Genomic DNA, 18,891 nt, shown 5'->3' with positions numbered 1-18,891 from the left:
CATTAGGGATAATGTATGAAAGAGTACTATTGGTACATATTAAAGTGGTACATTACGGATAATGTATGAGCCTTAAGTTTAAAGGCCAATGCAAAATTCAAGTATATAAGCGCATTTTCAAAAGGACCTCGAACAAAAGTGCAAATTTTCATAGTATTTTTAGGCCAAGAAAAAAGGTCTAGAGACACTATAATTACCAGTATCACTAAAAGTGACTAGACACACAAATGTCACTTAATTTAAAACGTTTTATTGCAAAGTGGTCCTTAGGTATTCATTTCATGTGTCTCTACATCATTATAAATAGTATTGCTATAGCCTTCATCTCTTGTTATGTTGTTTGTCATGATACATGATGCATTAAATGCATGAGATAGTTTTCTAATTATATTTAAGCTATGTAATTTAAATTCCCTTTCTAAAGAACAAGGATGCTATAATAGTCTCACTTTTTCTAATGTATGTGAGATATTAGTAAAATAAAGTTTACAAACTTCTTCAATGTAATATTTCATTGCAAGGCTCACTGGATCCTAGGTGTGAGCTTGATGGGCAAGCCTTGCTCTGGGTAGGGTGAGAAGGTGCGAATGATTGTCTTCTCATTGGGCTCCATGAGTTGTATCTCATCAAAGGAGGAGAGGAGATGAAAGAGGAAGAGCTCCATGGTGATCTTTGCAAACTCCATGCCTGGGCAAATTCGGGTCCCTTGCCCAAAGGGAATATAGGCAAAGCTACCACACCTACTCTCAAAACGTGAAGGATCAAACTGATGAGGATCCAAAAAGAACTCTCCCTTGAGATGTGTGTGGCGTGTAGCGAGGTGCACCTGTCATCATATCAAGATAGTACATCAACAACTCATGTACGATGCTTTTAGACAAAAAGTTGAGTGGGTTTGCATCAGTTGAAAAACGTTTTTCTCAACGAATTTCGAAATTGCATGAGTTATTATGTGAATGTTGAAGGTTGTTATAATGTGAAGAGAGGTTTACATCCATGTGTATCATGTCTTGTGTGTGTATCTAGGACATAAAAGACTTCTTTACGTATATTAAAAGTGATAACCCTTACCGTCCAGCCCTTCGGAATCGTATACCCTTGATGGACCACGTCGCACTTTGCCCTTTTGAAGAAACCGGATACTGGTGGGCACATGCGTAACCCCTCGCTTATCACACACCTCAGGAGGTCGATGCTTTTGAGCTTCTCTCTGCTCGCGTGCTGCTGCCCGCTCTCACGTAGTGACGCAGCTAAAGCTCTGCACTCTGCACGATATACAGGTACAATTATCAGGTGATTAGCGGAATCGGGTGCAAAAAGATGACGGGTAGTAATTAAGAGGAGATACGATTACGTGATTGGCTACCTGATTTGAGCTTAGAGAGTATGTCGGGCGATTGTCGCGTTCAGCTGAAACGCCAGTTTCTGCAGGGCGGGGTAGCCCAAAACGACACCGTCTGCGTCGAGCCAATCCTCCTTGATGCGCTTCACCACCGCATTTTCGATTCTATCGCCAAACGTCTTGAGCGCATTGGCGTTCAAGAACACGTTGATCGCCCTGCGCAGCCTCTTGTGCGTTTCGCCTTGCACCATGCTCACAGCATGCTGCCCCTCCAGCTCTCTCAGAGACCTCGGCCAGCTGCTCTCGAAGAGTTTGTTCTCATTGCACAGCACAAACTTGTTGGCATCAGGCCCCAGCATCACCACAGTCGGGGAGCCCAGCAAGAACGTCTTGAAAACGTTGCCGTATTTTGCATGCCTCTCATCATACCAGTGGTCTGGGTTGATGGGGTGCGCCCATGAGCGCATGTACTGTAGCGTCTCCCCCCAGTAAGGCAAGCCCATGCTTCCTGCCGGAAGCGATGGCAACCCATGCACTAGCACGTTCCAGTGAGCTTTAATGAGAGGCCAGATTTGGGTATTGAAACAGAACGAGGCTAGCAGAAGTATCCCACCAACTAAAATCTCCATTAGCACCTTAATAGCTGGTATAACGCTTGTAATTAGAGAATCAGCTGCATCAGTAAAGCTGCAGCCAATTATACAGAGGGCCGCAACAACGACAAAGATTATAAGCTGTAAATGTAAGGAGTTCACGTGAGAATCCATGGAGGGAGGCGGGACGATGATTAAGGAAATGATTAAAGCTAATGATAAAATATATTAGAGCTGCAGGAGTGAGGCCTAATGAGAGCAATGAGAAGGGCTAATGATAGTATAGGAGTGTGGGCAATGATTAGAGCTAATAATAGTACAGGAGCGTGGGGGATGACAAGGGCTAATAGTAGTATAGGAGTGAGGACAAAGATTACGGCTAATGATGAGTGGATGGGTCAATTAGGCGAATTACTGAGATGTGCACATCAAGTAGTCAACTAAAGTAGATTCGATGATGATGTTAATGCGAGCGTAGGTCAAGCTTGATTAAGTAGAAGAAGGGAAGATTGAGCAAGGGGTAGCTGATGCTATGAGGATGCAAGCTTAAGAGGATGGGCATGGGCTAACATGCAGTAAAAGAGAGCTTTATATAGACAAGAGAGAGAGAGGCTGGATGATCAAGGGAGGGACGTAGCTGAATATGGTGATGTCTTCACGGCCCTTGGACCTTGACTTCATGGCTGTTATCATCATCAGGCTACAGCTTACAAGCCACCATTGGCCTGCACCGCAGCGCCTACCATATGGGGTCACCATCGCAGCAAAGCTTATAATTGGCGTGGCCTGATCACCAATAGGAGGAGGAGGAGTACGTACGTATCCTCCTTATCATTGATCAGCTTACAGAGGAGCCCTTTTTTCACCTGTTCAAAATGGACTACTAAAAAGTTCCCGCACGTGTTCTCCCTTCCCACTACACGGCGTTGCCCCTTTTGACTTTACGCCTCCAACGCGAGCTTTGGACGGCATCGACCGACCAACCAACCAAGGTTGCTTTTTGATGGGCCTCAAAGGTTGCTTTTAGAAATAAACTTCTTCTTTTTTCTCTAACTATTGAAAAAAAAGAAGTTCAACTGGCTTTTATTGAAGATTTGCATAGTTCAATTGATTTTATAACTAATAAACTTTTTTTCAAAACTAGTGGGAAAAAAAGGAAGTTCAACTGGTTTTTATCGGTGGAAAATTGCATTGCTTAATCAGTTTTATAACTAAAATTTCGAAATTTTGAATCTTTAAATTCAATTACAACAATAGTGTTATGACATCCATTATCCCTAGTGTACCACTTCTCCTCCTATCGGGATTCGATACTATAAGTTTCGACCAATTGTTTCTTGCATGTGGAAGAGATAAGATAATTCTCCCTCCACTCCATGATTGCTTCGAAAAGATTTTCTTGGGCTTTGTTGATGTCATCTTGAGTGCACCCACCACACGCTTATGCCACAAACGAGATCTGTGACATAGTACTTTCTACGAAGAGCAATGTTGTATGCATCTTCATCGTTGTGGTATGTGAGCAACAATAACCTATTTTTGATTATCTTCATTAATTTTTCAGTGTAGCCATTGAAAATAAACCTATACTAATACATTACATTGATTAAGAATTGATGGATTAAGCATTAATGTATGCGTAGGCTTAAAATCATTACTACATATGCTTAATGTCTTATTGCATATTCTTAATACATGAGTCTTCTGCATTAAGCATATGCATTAAGTTAAGCTTTTTGAAATGCATACACAACAAGACAAAGCACCTACAGACGCGCACACGAGATTTGAAGTGGATAACCTATTTTTCCTATATAATCACACATCTCTAGTACTATCCCACACTTATCTCTAGTACTATCCCATCATTGAGCCTTTATAATATTTTCTCTCTTAGCTTCCTTGAGAATGGGTTCTCAAAGTCATAGGAGTCGGAAACGTGATAGGACTAGACTCCCCCCCATCCACCAAGTTCAAGAGGAGGAGAGGAGAAGGGTAGCTCATGAGAGAAAGAGAGAGTGGAGAGCACGTCAACGAGCAACACCTTCCGTTGGCGATGATCCAAGCCTTGCTCCTCCTCTTCCACTTCCTCTCCCTTCGCCCTCTTCCCCCCCACTACCCCTTAGTTTAGATAATCCACATGAACCCGCCCTTCTTGAGTCCTCTCTTCTACAAGAACCCACCCCCCCTCCTTTGGGCGCCCTTCGTGTGGATAGGAAAGAACTATCAAAGTCAGGGGCACATCGTCGTGCCCATGCAATCTTCCATTCCTATTTCAAAGACCTCACGTCTTCATCACAGGCATGTGTGCTTGATGCTTTGATTGATCTGCCCAACATGGCCAACTGCAGGGCGCTTTCCGACATTGGAGGTCGAAGAGAGAGGAGAGCTGGCATGGCGGTGCTACAAAGTGTTCGTCATTCCTATATAGTTAACAAGAAGAGGAACTCTGCGGACGCTTTGGCTGCTCGACGGGCTATTGTGGCAGCCATAAGTAGCTCCCAAATGAAGGGTAAGGTTAGTGCCACATCTCGCATCCTTTCCATAGCACCACACGCACTTAGAGTTGGGTCTATTAGGCAACAAAGTTTAGATGCCAATGAGGTTGGTGCTATGTGGGCGAGTAGTGGTCGTGTAGCTAGGCATGATCGCCTACTAGATGAAACCACTAGAACCTTGATAGAAAGTTTTTGGGAGGAGAATTGTCGTGCATCGTCAGTTTTCAAGAAAGCTTTGCGTAAGAGAGTGACAAGAGGAGTGTTCATTGAGCACGGTGCTTGCTTTCTTGAAATGACCCAAACTGAGTTGTATTCTCAGTTTGTGGCTTCGTATCCAGAGCTTAAAATTGGGCAAAGGTCATTTGAGGGGTGTAAGCCTTGGTTTGTGAGGTACTCACGTCAGCGGGACACATGTTGTTGTCGCTACCATGTTGAGTTCAAACTTTTTTATGATGTGTTCCGTTCTCTTAGTGGGCATAGAGAGTTGCCTCGTAGTCCACGTGATTTCATCCACTCTCTTTTGTGTGCACGCACGGAGGATGCCCAGTTCCATAGGATGCCTTGTGTGGAGAGCAATTGCACATCATGTGGTTCACTTGCACATCTACAGATGGTAGATCTTGATGCAAGTGACCAAGAGATAGTGGCATGGCAACGTTATGAGTATGTGACACACCAACTCCAGAGTGGTGGACAGTCCAGGAAGTTGCAGCTCGTGGACAAACATACACCACGTTGTCACTTCACAGCCACATTTAGGGAGCAGATCTACCCCTACATACGGCACAGTCATTGTGCCAAGTGGCAGGATCGTCAGTTCCGAGCATGCCTAGCAGAGTTTCCTATTGGTGTGGTCGTCTCTGTGATTGATTTTGCAGAGAACTACACTTTCACACCTTTTCAGGAGATACAATCTGAGTATTACTTCTCAGAGCAGGTAATGGTTATATTTTGTAATATTTGTTTTATGTTTGAGCTACATTACTTAATTGATTTTTTGTGTCCTAAACGTATGTATTGCTTACCTCACCAGGTTGCTATTTTGGTCCACATTAGCTATCGACATGCAGAGGCTCATGTAGATGGGATAGCGAGTACCCCCGAGACCCGTGTCATTATTCGAGAGTATCATTTCTATATCAGTGATGATCGTTCACATGATGCACATTTTGTGCAACACTGTTTTCGTCTCCATGACGATTTTTTAGGAGATTGTGGGATCAGACATGTCCAGCGATGGGTTTGGTCGGATGGTTGTGGCGCACAGTTCAAGTCATCACGTCAATTCTATTGGCTCTACAGGTAGTACTTATGGCTTTCTTACATTTACAATTAAACTAAATTCACTAGAACATCTTAAAGAAAACAATAACTAAGACTATCTTTTCTGGATTTATAGGTGGCATGTGCAGTCTAGTATCCCAGTGATTTGGTCATTCTTTGAGACTGGTCACGGGAAGGGAGAGCATGATGGTGTGGGCGCGTGTGTGAAACGTGCCTTGAGGCGTCATCAGCTGCGACAGGATGCTCAGCGGTTCAGAGATGCGGGCCACGTAGTCGAGTGGTGCTCCCAACATTTGTGTGGGAGTGCAGCATCATCGTACCCCAAACGCGATGCTCGGATTGTCAGGAGATTTTTTTGGCATGTGGATGGTGGCATGATTGACCGTAGAGCCTCCCATGATTGTGACACAGTAGCCTTGGGCTTACATTCCATCAGGAGCACGTGCATGGCGGCCCCCACGATTTACACACGACGGTTTGCATGCTTCTGTGGAGCATGTATGGATGGCGATTGGTCACATTGTGCCTCGAGAGGATGGGCAGATGCATGGATACAGACATTCCTCTCCCCCGAGCATCCTTCACATCCAGTGGTGTCTGATGAGCACACAGGTCCTGCGTTCATGGTCAGTTATGATGACCTGACAGATTTGCTACAGGAGGGTGATGTATTTGCTGTTATTGCCAGTGGGGGAAATAGCGAGAGAGTAGACTACTATCTGATGAGTTGCACTAGGCCAAAGTGCATGCTTGACCAGGATACAGTGGATGATCATGGGTTTTCTTATGACGCCCATAGCATGATTGTGGCAGGCCGGTTCTACCAGCAGATTCGACTTCATCGGGGGAGTCTTGAGTTCCAGCAGTGGAAGTGGGAGTTAGAGGCATTTCAGTTCTCTCATCTAGTGGTTGCTACCAGGCTCACTCTTGTTCGAGTACAGAGCCGAAAACACAGTTCTCACCCTCGTTTTCGGCTTCGAGTGGATGACCATGAGAGCATTCTAGAGCAGTTGAGAGCTAGAGAGGGTGCTGCTGACTAGATCTCTATCTTCATAGTGACTAAACTCAGACTAGCTGGGTTAGCTCACTTACATTGTACTTAGATTTTTGGGCAGTGACTAAGCTCAGACTAGCTGGGGTAGCTCATTTTCATTCTGATGTACTTATTTGATGTTTATATCATTATGAGTTTTCTCATTATTGAGTATCATTACATTTTAGTTGATGTTCTTGATTTTATTATATTTTTTAACACTTTGGCTATCATATTGTTTGTTGAAAATCTCCATGCCATCGTACCCAAACATGCTCTGATGGGGACCAACCTTTGCAAGCATGGGGAGGGGACCCACCCCCACATGCTTGCAAAGTTTGGTCACAATCAGAGCATGTTTGGATTGGTAATTAGAGCCCAGTCCGGATTTTTCAAGTCTCTTGGTGCTCAAGAGGCCATGGAAAATCCAGGCCTTCCCCATACCATCGCACCCAAACATGCTCCGATGGGGACCAAACTTTGCAAGCATGGAGGGGACCCGCCCCCACATGCTTGCAAAGTTTGGTCACAATCAGAGCATGTTTGGATTGGTAATTAGCGCCCAGTCTGGATTTTTCAAGTCTCTTGGTGCTCAAGAGGCCATGGAAAATCTAGGCCTTCCCCATACCACCGCACCCAAACATGCTCCGATGGGGACCAAACTTTGCAAGCATGGGGGGGGGCCCACCCCCACATGCTTGCAAAGTTTGGTCACAATCAGAGCATGTTTGGATTGGTAATTAGCGCCCAGTCTGGATTTTTCAAGTCTCTTGGTGCTCAAGAGGCCATGGAAAATCCAGGCCTTCCCCATACCATCGCACCCAAACATGCTCCGATGGGGACCAAACTTTGCAAGCATGGGGAGGGGACTCACCCCCACATGCTTGCAAAGTTTGGTCACAATCAGAGCATGTTTGGATTGGTAATTAGCGCCCAGTCCAGATTTTTCAAGTCTCTTGGTGCTCAAGAGGCCATGGAAAATCCAGGCCTTCCCCATACCATCGCACCCAAACATGCTCCGATGGGGACCAAACTTTGCAAGCATGGGGGGGGGCCCACTCCCACATGCTTGCAAAGTTTGGTCACAATCGTAGCATGTTTGGATTGGTAATTAGTGCCCAGTCTGGATTTTTCAAGTCTCTTGGTGCTCAAGAGGCCATGGAAAATCCAGGCCTTCCCCATACCATCGCACCCAAACATGCTCCGATGGGGACCAAACTTTGCAAGCATGGGGGGGGCCCACTCCCACATGCTTGGAAAGTTTGGTCACAATCGGAGCATGTTTGGATTGGTAATTAGCGCCCAGTCCCGATTTTTCAAGTCTCTTGGTGCTTAAGAGGCCATGGAAAATCCAAACCTTCCCCATACCATCGCACCCAAACATGCTCCGATGGGGACCAAACTTTGCAAGCATGGAGGGGGACCCACCCCCACATGCTTGCAAAGTTTGCTCACAATGAGAGCATGTTTGGATTGGTAATTAGCACCCAGTCCGGATTTTTCAAGTCTCTTGGTGCTTAAGAGGCCATGGAAAATCCGGGCCTTCCCCATACCATCGTACCCAAACATGCTCTGATTGTGACCAAACTTTGCAAGCATGTGGGGGGGACCCACCCCCACATGCTTGCAAAGCTTGGTCCCCATCGGAGCATGTTTGGATTTGTAATTAGCGCCCAATCCGGATTTTTCAAGTCTCTTGGTGCTCGAGGCCATGGAAAATCCAGGCCTTCCCCATACCATCGCACCCAAACATGCTCCGATGGGGACCAAACTTTGCAAGCATGGGGGGGGCCCACTCCCACATGCTTGCAAAGTTTGGTCACAATCGGAGCATGTTTGGATTGGTAATTAGCGCCCAGTCTGGATTTTTCAAGTCTCTTGGTGCTCAAGAGGCCATGGAAAATCCAGGCCTTCCCCATACCATCGCACCCAAACATGCTCCGATGGGGACCAAACTTTGCAAGCATGGGGAGGGGGCCCACTCCCACATGCTTGCAAAGTTTGGTCACAATCGGAGCATGTTTGGATTGGTAATTAGCGCCCAGTCCGGATTTTTCAAGTCTCTTGGTGCTTAAGAGGCCATGGAAAATCCGGGCCTTCCCCATACCATCGCACCCAAACATGCTCCGATGGGGACCAAACTTTGCAAGCATGGGGGGGACCCACCCCCACGTGCTTGCAAAGTTTGGTCACAATCAGAGCATGTTTGGATTGGTAATTAGCGCCCATTCCGGATTTTTCAAGTCTCTTGGTGCTTAAGAGGCCATGGAAAATCCGGGCCTTCCCCATACCATCGTACCCAAACATGCTGTGATTATGACCAAACTTTGCAAGCATGTGGGGGGGACCCACCCCCACATGCTTGCAAAGTTTGGTCCCCATCGGAGCATGTTTGGGTGCAATGGTATGGGAAAGGCCTGGATTTTCCATGTCCTCTTGAGCACCAAGAGACTCGAAAAATCCGGACTGGGCGCTAATTACCAATCCAAACATGCTCCGATTGTGACCAAACTTTGCAAGCATGTGGGAGTGGGCCCCCCCCCATGTTTGCAAAGTTTGGTCCCCATCGGAGCATGTTTGGGTGCAATGGTATGGGGAAGGCCTAGATTTTCCATGGCCTCTTGAGCACCAAGAGACTTGAAAAATCCAGACTGGGCGCTAATTACCAATCCAAACAAGCTCTGATTGTGACCAAACTTTGCAAGCATGTGGGGGTGGGTCCCCCCCCCATGCTTGCAAAGTTTGGTCCCCATCGGAGCATGTTTGGGTGCGATGGTATGGGGAAGGCATTGATTTTCCATGGCCTCTTGAGCACCAAGAGACTTGAAAAATCCGGACTGGGCGCTAATTACCAATCCAAACATGCTCCGATTGTGACCAAACTTTGCAAGCATGTGGGAGTGGGTCCCCCCCCATGCTTGCAAAGTTTGGTCCCCATCGGAGCATGTTTGGGTGCAATGGTATGGGGAAGGCCTGGATTTTCCATGGCCTCTTGAGCACCAAGAGACTTGAAAAATCCGGACTGGGCGCTAATTACCAATCCAAACATGCTCTGATTGTGACCAAACTTTGCAAGCATGTGGGGGTGGGTCCCCCCCCCCCATGCTTGCAAAGTTTGGTCCCCATCGGAGCATGTTTGGGTGCGATGGTATGGGGAAGGCCCTGATTTTCCATGGCCTCTTGAGCACCAAGAGACTTGAAAAATCTGGACTGGAAAAAAATTACCAATCCAAACATGCTCCGATTGTGACCAAACTTTGCAAGCATGTGGGAGTGGGCCCCCCCCACTGCTTGCAAAGTTTGGTCCCCATCGGAGCATGTTTGGGTGCGATGGTATGGGGAAGGCCTGGATTTTCCATGGCCTCTTGAGCACCAAGAGACTTGAAAAATCCGGACTGGGTGCTAATTACCAATCCAAACATGCTCTGATTATGACCAAACTTTGCAAGCATGTGGGGGTGGGTCTAATGTAGACAGAGTGTCTCTAGTACTCCTACGGATAGCCGCTAACTCGCGGTCTATCTCCGCGATGAGGTCCGCAATAGATGAGCGGCCCTCCTCGTGGCCCTCCTCGTGTGACTCCATGCTAAAACCTAAGCCAAATGTGAAGGGTCCAATGTGAAGGGTCTAATGTGAAGGGTCTAATGCTTAGTGCTAAGTAGCACTAATGAAGCTATAAAACAATGCTAATGGGCTCACTAATGCTAATCCAAATCAAGAGAGCAAGGAGAGTGAAAACGACTTGTGACAATGAGGCAAAAAAAAAGTTTTCCGGTTTTATAACCTCGATCGAGGTTCGGTAACATCATGCAATTTAGGGTTTGCAAGATTAACGCTCTGGATATTAGGGTTAGTGCAACATACGGCCAAGATACACACCTAATTTTAGGATTGGGGAAGGATCGACGGCTGAGATTTGATATTACTATCTCGTTCGAGGTACATGGACGGCCACGATTTAAAGGCATTACCACGACAAGGTATCTCGACGGTCAAGATTCATTATATACCTCGATCGAGATATTTAAACGGCCGAGATCGCATCTTCCAACGTACGTGAATGGACGGTATAGATTGCGTTTACGTATCTCGATCGAGATAATTGGACGGTGGATATTGCATCTACGTATCTCGATCGAGATATTTGGACGGTGCAGATTGTATCTCTGTATCTCGATCGAGATATTTGGACGGCTGAGATTTGATCTCAGTATCTCGATCGAGATATGGGGACGGTGGAGATTGTATCCCATTACCTCGAACAATGAATGGTCGCGATTTGATGTTAATTTCTCGTTCGAGATACGTGGACGATGGAGATGTGCTAGTCAAATATGCCTAGGGGGATACAGCGTGGCCCTGATGTGGATTCGAGTGGCATAGATATTTCGATCGAGATAATGTGGTGGCGATGACATGTATTGGTGACATGGATGACGCCTGGAAACCCGGACCTGCTAGCGTGGCATTAGTTGGCATCTCGATCGAGATATGTCGATTTAGGCTCGGGAGGCACGTGTCGTCTTTTAATTCGCGGCACTATCACGATCGAGGAACTCCGCCCGAGATGCATGGATGTCCCAATTTTAGAGAGAGCGAACGAAAGTGAGTACCCTCATCTTGCAACCACCCTACACGCCACACACATCTCAAGGGAGAGTTCTTTTTGGATCCTCATCAGTTTGATCCTTCACGTTTTGAGAGTAGGTGTGGTAGCTTTGCCTATATTCCCTTTGGGCAAGGGGCCCGAATTTGCCTAGGCATGGAGTTTGCAAAGATCACCATGGAGCTCTTCCTCTTTCATCTCCTCTCCTCCTTTGACGAGATACAACTCATGGAGCCCAATGAGAAGACAATCATTCGCACCTTCTCACCCTACCCAGAGCAAGGCTTGCCCATCAAGCTCACACCTAGGATCCAGTGAGCCTTGCAATGAAATATTACATTGAAGAAGTTTGTAAACTTTATTTTACTAATATCTCACATACATTAGAAAAAGTGAGACTATTATAGCATCCTTGTTCTTTAGAAAGGGAATTTAAATTACATAGCTTAAATATAATTGGAAAACTATCTCATGCATTTAATGCATCATGTATCATGACAAACAACATAACAAGAGATGAAGGCTATAGCAATACTATTTATAATGATGTAGAGACACGTGAAATGAATACCTAAGGACCAATTTGCAATAAAACGTTTTAAATTAACTGACATTTGTGTGTTTAGTCACTTTTAGTGATACTGGTAATTATAGTCTCTCTAGACCTTTTTCCTTGGCCTAAAATTACTATGAAAATTTGCACTTTTGTTCGAGGTCCTTTTGAAAATGCGCTTATATATTTGAATTTTGCATTGGCCTTTAAACTTAAGGCTCTCTTGGATAAAGCTTGTTTATTTTTGTTTTTATTTTTGGCCTAAAAATACTATGAAAATTTGCACTTTTGTTTGAGGTTCTTTTTGAAAATGCACTCATATATTTTAATTTTGCATTGGTCTTTAAACTTAAGTCTCTCTTGGATAAAGCTTGTTTATTTTTATTTTTAATTTTTAATTTTTAGCTTGTTTATATCCTAACCAATATATATGTTTTTTCACTTTTGGTATATAAAAATACTTGTAAAAGTAAATGAAACCAATAAATACATTACCACCAAATCATAGCATGTATGGATGTGTGTGTGTGTGTGTGTGTGTACATATATATATACATACATACATATACACATATATGTACATACATATATATCTGTGTGTGCATGTGTGTACATATATACATATATATATGTGTGTACATATATACATTTATATATGTATGTATATATATATATATATATATATGTATATATATGTATATATATGTATATGTATATGTATATGAATATATATATATATATATGTATATATGTATATGTATATGTATATGTAAATATATGTAAATGTAAATGTATATATATATATATATATGTATGTATGTATATATTTGTATATGTATATGTACATATATGTGTGTGTGTGTGTGTGTGTGTGTACTACTACAACAAATGAAGAGCATAGCCGTGTCAACAGCCGCATAAATTTAAAAGAATCTATATATGGAAGAAAACGGTCACACTGCTACAGTGTGGCTACGAACACAACTACGAGCACACGACTACAGTCACGTGTGTATAGCTGCGGCTATAGCCATGCGTGGCTATAGCCGCAGATTGTCTGCAAGAAAATGAATGAGGACAAAATGGGTGAGATTTGTGGGGATATGTGTCCCCACATCTCTCCCCCATTCTGTCTCCGTTTTTTTTTAATCGCATTATTTAAACACTAGTTAATGACATTTTTTTAAAAGACTTAAACACTTAAAACACAAAAAAATAATTACAATTAGCCAAAAATATCATGGATGATATTGCAAATTACAAATTACATAGCTCATTACACCTAAATCCTAAACTGCATTTTGTTGAGCTCGTTGCACTAAATTGATAAGCTCAGCACCACAGGAGCAGTTGTTTCTTGCGTGTGGAAGAGATACGATAATTCTCCCTCCACTCTGTGATTGCTTCGAAAAGATTTTCTTGGGCTTTGTTGATGTCATCTTGAGTGCACCCACCACACTCTTATGCCACGAACAAAATCTGTGACATAGTACTTTCTATGAAGAGCAATGTTGTATGCATCTTCATCGTTGTGGTACATGTGAGCAACAATTATAACCTATTTTGGATTATCTTCATTAATGTTTCAGTGTAGCCATTGAAAATAAACCTATACTAATGCATTACGTTGGTTAAGAATTGATGGATTAAGCATTAATGTATGCGTAGGCTTAAAATCATTACTACATATGCTTAATGTCTTATTGCATATTCTTAATACATAAGTCTTCTGCATTAAGCATATGCGTTAAGTTAAGCTTTTTGAAATGCAAATGCATAAGTGGCATAGACTAGTGATTTCTTGCATATACTCATGAACATTATCTCTACATGATGTACAAGCATTCGGTTCTCATCATCACTAAATGTTTCCACTTCATTCTCCCTGTCTTTATCATCCTTTTGTTGGTGATGAGATTCCGAACGCTTGTAACATCATGTAGAAGAATTAATGCATTGATTCATATGCAAAAGCCTTATGCTTATGACTTATGGATTGTGCATTAAGCTTTATGCATAAGCTTAATACATAAGGGATATGCATTAAGCTTTAATCATAGGGCTTATGCTCACTACAAGAATGGTCTATACATAGCGACCCTCATATAAATATGAAGAAAATAGCGGGGCTCGCTTTTGTGGATGCTTATGCGACGTTTAAATTGCAGTTGTTTATGCCACCATTGTAGCGACCCTTGCAAACTGGAATTGAGTGGTTTATGCATCGGACTTGCGATGCATAAGCCACCTTTTGTTTTTGGGTCGTTTATGCCACCCGAAATTTTTTAAAAAATAAAATGTGAATACTCGACTGGGTACTCCGCGGGCATCGACTCCTTCCCCTCTGGGTATGAGGACCAGAAGCTGGTCGACACTGCTGCGAATGCATGGGACTCTGCGGCGGCATACCTCTCGAACCATTAGTAGGAGCTTCCTTCTAAATGACGAATTGAGTGGTTTATGCATCGGATTTGCGATGCATAAGCCACCTTTTTTTTTGGAGTCGTTTATGCATTGCAATTTTTTAAAAAAACTAAAAGTGTTCATTTTCTTCCCCGTTTCGCGCGATTTGTAGCATCTGCAAATTTTTCCACGCTGCGCGCAGTTCGTCTCTCAATCCATGCTCACGGCGGCCAGGTTTGTCAGCACTTATTTCTATCAGCTCTTATTCAGACAGTTTCTCAATCAAACACAGCTCTCAACCTGTTAGCTTCGTTCCTTTTCTTTCTCCATTCAGTTGTGGTTTAGACAACACTGATTCAGTCAGCATCGTTTCAATTAGCAGCACAGATCAAGACACTTAAATCTTAACTAGCTCCCAAATTATATGTATTTGACTCAAACAGACTCAAATCTGTATTTGACTCAAACAGACTCAAATCTGTATTTGACTCAAACAGACTCAAATCTGTATCTGACTCAAGTAGACTCAAATCTGATAGCTCCTGACCAGCTTTAAATTTGTCGACTCCTATCTGGACTCTTCTTCCTCCAATATGATCCGATTCAGACAGTACTGAGCCTAACTCTCCCTCCTTCTATCAACATTGCTTTAATAAGCACTGTATCAGTCTCAGCACTGCTTCAATAATAAGCATTGTATTAGTCAAGAATGAACCTGTCACACTTATTTATATGCGCTTACAACCCTATACAAAAGATCTGGCCTTTGATGGATCTTGCCTCATGTGATGAAGTCATATTCCCAAGATTCTAGGTTGTCAAAGATATTATCTTCAAGATGATGTACCACCACTGCCTTGCATCTGTGAAATATGTTAATGTAATCTATATTCTCTAGCAGCAACTACCTTTGAAGATCCTCAACATCCTTATTTATTTGCAAGTAAAATAATGAATGCAAAGTTTATGGTGGGACAGTCAGTGTGGTCAACACAATTTGTGCATCTATCATATCCCATTCTTTAGGCCACACATGATGTGACTTTCTAATTAGATAGGTCCTCCAATGAGTTCCTCTTCCACTATTATTCGTGGGTAGCTAACATGTCCCTCTCTATGAAGTGACCATTAGAATTAGGATTCTGAGCGAGATAAAGTAGGTGACCATTGACAATGGAATGAAGCTTTAGGATTTCCAATGGCTTGTACATCTATGAATGAGATGAATCTAGCTGGTTATGCATTGATTAGGCTTCCTATAGGTCATCGTCCATGCAACACTATATTTCAACATTCGCTTTAAGAGCCCATCATTTCATCCTCTATTGTATTGGGAACCCTAACCTTAAGGAGTTCTTCATCTTCTTTAAATATCTCAAGGTGTTCTCCAGCCAACAGCTCCCTTCCTCACATTCTGGCAGCCTTGCAAGTAGATCACGTGGCCTTGAGGCACACAATTGAAATCTCCAAGAAGATGATAGGTAATCTAGATATCAATATCTTTTGATTCCTTTTACCACTATATCTCCCTATAAAACTCTAATTTTATAAAGAGCACTTCCTCCAAGTTTTTGAGGATGGATTCATTGTCAGCCCTAGATACCCTCATCGGAAGATCACATGCCATATTATCATCGGCCAATAAAGAGTATCATCCCACTATGTGTAGATTGAATCAGATTGAATTTGGTAGAGCAAAGGGCATTACTTGAGAGGCATAGTTATGCAAGGTACACAGTTAGGGAGGTGCAGATTGAGAAGCATTATATGTTCAGATGCCCACCCTATTATTTGATTCAAGGGAGATTCCATTGTCTCGAGATGGATTCAACCCTCTCTCATAGGTTATACAATGTCGCACCATAAGAGGCTCAATATGTTTTTGATACTCTGAAAGAGGACTTCCATCAATCTCGCCAGGATTGGAGCAAGCCTATTCCTCAGGTTACTTATAAATTGCAGCTACCATCTTTGGTACAACCAGTCTATCCTTGGTGGCTCTTTTGTGGAGGGGGTGTACTTTGCCTCCCGTGGGTTTTATGAAGTTCACCTCACCGATGCCTTGCAGAAGCAGCATGTGCTTGAATTTTCTCCTTTATTTTATGGCAGGAAAATGGCACATGCTATGCCATGGTTCCCCAATAAGGACTATCAAAGTCTCATACGACATCATTGTCCTGTCTGGGTGGAGGTGGTTAATTTCCCAGACTATATGCGAGAAGAATTGCCAGGATTGGCCGCTGCACTGGGCCAAGTTATCTGCCCCCCTCGCCCTGCTGGGAATCGTAATAGATTTTGTTTTGTGGGACACAGATACCCCTACCCTCCCCTCCATTGCAGTCGAGGTTGAAGGTTTGCCAATGGGCCAAAAGTACTTTGAATTGAAATGGGAAATTTTTGCAGGTGCTTGTTTTTCATGCCATAAGTACGGGCATCTGGCCTCTGCATGCCCTACTGTCTTGCATCCCCCTCCAGCCACTGCTATACCTTCTCCCCTGGTTCAGCCCATTCATAAGCAAGAGACTACTGGGTCCAAGAATTTGGATAAAAATGCCTCCAAAGTTGGGAAAGTGGCTTCGCAAATGCTAGCCATAGATAAAGGCAAGGACAAAGGTAAAGAGAAAGAGAAGGCCCCTGATAATGATGGTTTTTTACAGCCCAAGAGGGTGTTGAGGCAAAGACCCCTTCAATCTCGCCACTAGGATGCATCTACTCCTACTCCAGGCCAAGCCTCTACCTCAGTCACTCCCCCGGTTCTTCTCAATTAGGTTGGAGTTCTCAAAAAACACATTCCTGTTTGTGAGTCTGAGGAAGGGCTATCCTTTGACCCAGGGAAGGAAGGGCTGCAGCCCATGATGGCTGATGCTTAAGCACTCTTTGGTTGTATATTCTTGGTCTCCTCCTTTGTATATATCCTCATGCTTGACAAACTCCATTGCGTCACTCTTAATGTACAGGGCCTCTGCAATCCTTCTAAAGTGGAGGCTAGTGTGGAATTATGTTTTAACTAGGCAGCCGGACATTCTCTGTTTGCAAGAACATAACCAACATTCTATGGCTGGCCAGGCTGGCTATTTTGGGGGCTATGATATCCACTATGCAGGTACTAAGCATTTCTCGGGTCTTTGCATATTGGTCAGACATGAACTGCAGCCCCAGCTTGCCTTCAATGATTGTGATGGCAGATGGATGGTGATTCAATGTGATGTCAATGGTGATATTTGGGAATTTGCCTCTATTTATGCCTTGCAAACTTCTGCTTCCAGAGCTTCCATGTGGCATGCCATTGCTTCTTACCCATGGCGATCTTGTGCTCTTCTTGGCGGAGACTTTAATAACTCTCCCATGCCATCAGACAACACTACTCATAGATCTCATATGATCCCTTCTGAAAAGCGATCATGGGAGGAGTTACTTACCACGACACATGCACAAGATTTATGGACAACCATGCACACTGGAATAGTGGGCTACACCTATCATCATAATGCCTTTACTAACTACTGGGCTCGCTTGGATAGATGGTATTTACTGTATGCTCAACAATATACAGATTTCAGTCTTCATATTGAGGTTGATCACTCTCTTGGTCTCTCTGACCATGCTCCTTTATGGCTGAATATTCAGTTTGGCAGCCCTGGGATGACATGCCTTTACATTCCATTCGGATGAAACATAACAATAAAGAATACCTGCAGCATGCACAATTTCAACAATTGATCCGATATGCCATAATTCCTCTTACAGCCCATGTCCATTATGACTGTAATTTTGCATGGCAACGCCTTGTGGACAGGCTTCAGCATGCTATTCATGAATATGGGAGTAATTTCATGCCTGACTGGAGAGCTAAAGTTCAGCATGCCAAAGCAGTAGTTCAGTCCTTGACTGCACATTCCCAATTGCAACCCCTCTCCTCTCAACAAATAGACACTCTCTCTCAGTCACAACAGCTCTCTTGCAAGCTAATGACCGATGGAAATTGGTCAAGTGGCAGGTTCGGGCAAGGATGACTCAATTCATGGATAAAGGCTGCTCTTCAAAATCTTTCTTTCAAGGGTTACATGCTTCCAGGAGGAAGACCTCTTGCCTCAGAGTCCGTAAACTGGATGGTGAATGGACTCGGTCTTTCTCAGAGCTCCAACATGAATGCTTTTCTTATTTTCAGAAACTGTTTGCACCCCCTGCTACCACTTCTTTGCACGAATTACAAGCTCGGGATACTCTTTTACAGCATGTTCTTCCCATTCTCAACCCACAGGAAGCTCTCAAACTTGATATGCCTTTCACTGATGTGGAGCTTGATGATGCCTTGTCCCATCTCAGCACTGGTAAGGCACCAGGATATGATGGCCTCACGGTGGATTTTTTCTTACACTTTTGGGAAGACCTTAAAGGTGTTATCCTGCAAATGATTAATGAGGCTTGGCATATAGGAGTACTCCCCCAATCATGGAAGCATGGCATAGGTAAACTCATCCCCAAGCGGAATTTGTGTGAGCATCTCATGGATTGGAGGCCCATCACATTGATGCCTGTTGCAAGTGCTTTATGAGGGTCTGCATCCCTTGCAATATGG

At 43.7% G+C, this 18,891-nt stretch overlaps 1 protein-coding gene across 1 annotated transcript; it reads right to left on the bottom strand.

The window, feature by feature from the left end:
* Positions 1-406: 406 nt before the first annotated feature.
* On the bottom strand, positions 407-2,481 carry LOC147626355 (taxane 13-alpha-hydroxylase-like). The gene is made up of 3 exons (XM_086816918.1): positions 1,367-2,481; positions 1,072-1,265; positions 407-826 (listed from the first exon to the last, which is right to left on the bottom strand). Exon 1 carries the CDS (start codon positions 2,107-2,109, stop codon positions 1,378-1,380), a length of 732 nt encoding a protein of 243 aa, XP_086673044.1. The 5' UTR covers positions 2,110-2,481; the 3' UTR covers positions 407-826; positions 1,072-1,265; positions 1,367-1,377.
* Positions 2,482-18,891: the final 16,410 nt, after the last annotated feature.

This window comes from Cibotium barometz, chromosome 22 (genome assembly GCF_041138505.1).
Source record: "Cibotium barometz isolate CiBa-2024 chromosome 22, ASM4113850v1, whole genome shotgun sequence".
Classification (NCBI taxonomy): Eukaryota; Viridiplantae; Streptophyta; class Polypodiopsida; order Cyatheales; family Cibotiaceae; genus Cibotium; species Cibotium barometz.
The sequence above is the reverse complement of the archived record's forward strand: the minus strand, read 5'-3'. Positions and strand labels throughout refer to the sequence as shown.

Bases quoted from the DNA above. Each gene is read 5' to 3' on its own strand.
- LOC147626355 (XM_086816918.1), bottom strand. From the start codon at position 2,109: ATGGATTCTCACGTGAACTCCTTACATTTACAGCTTATAATCTTTGTC.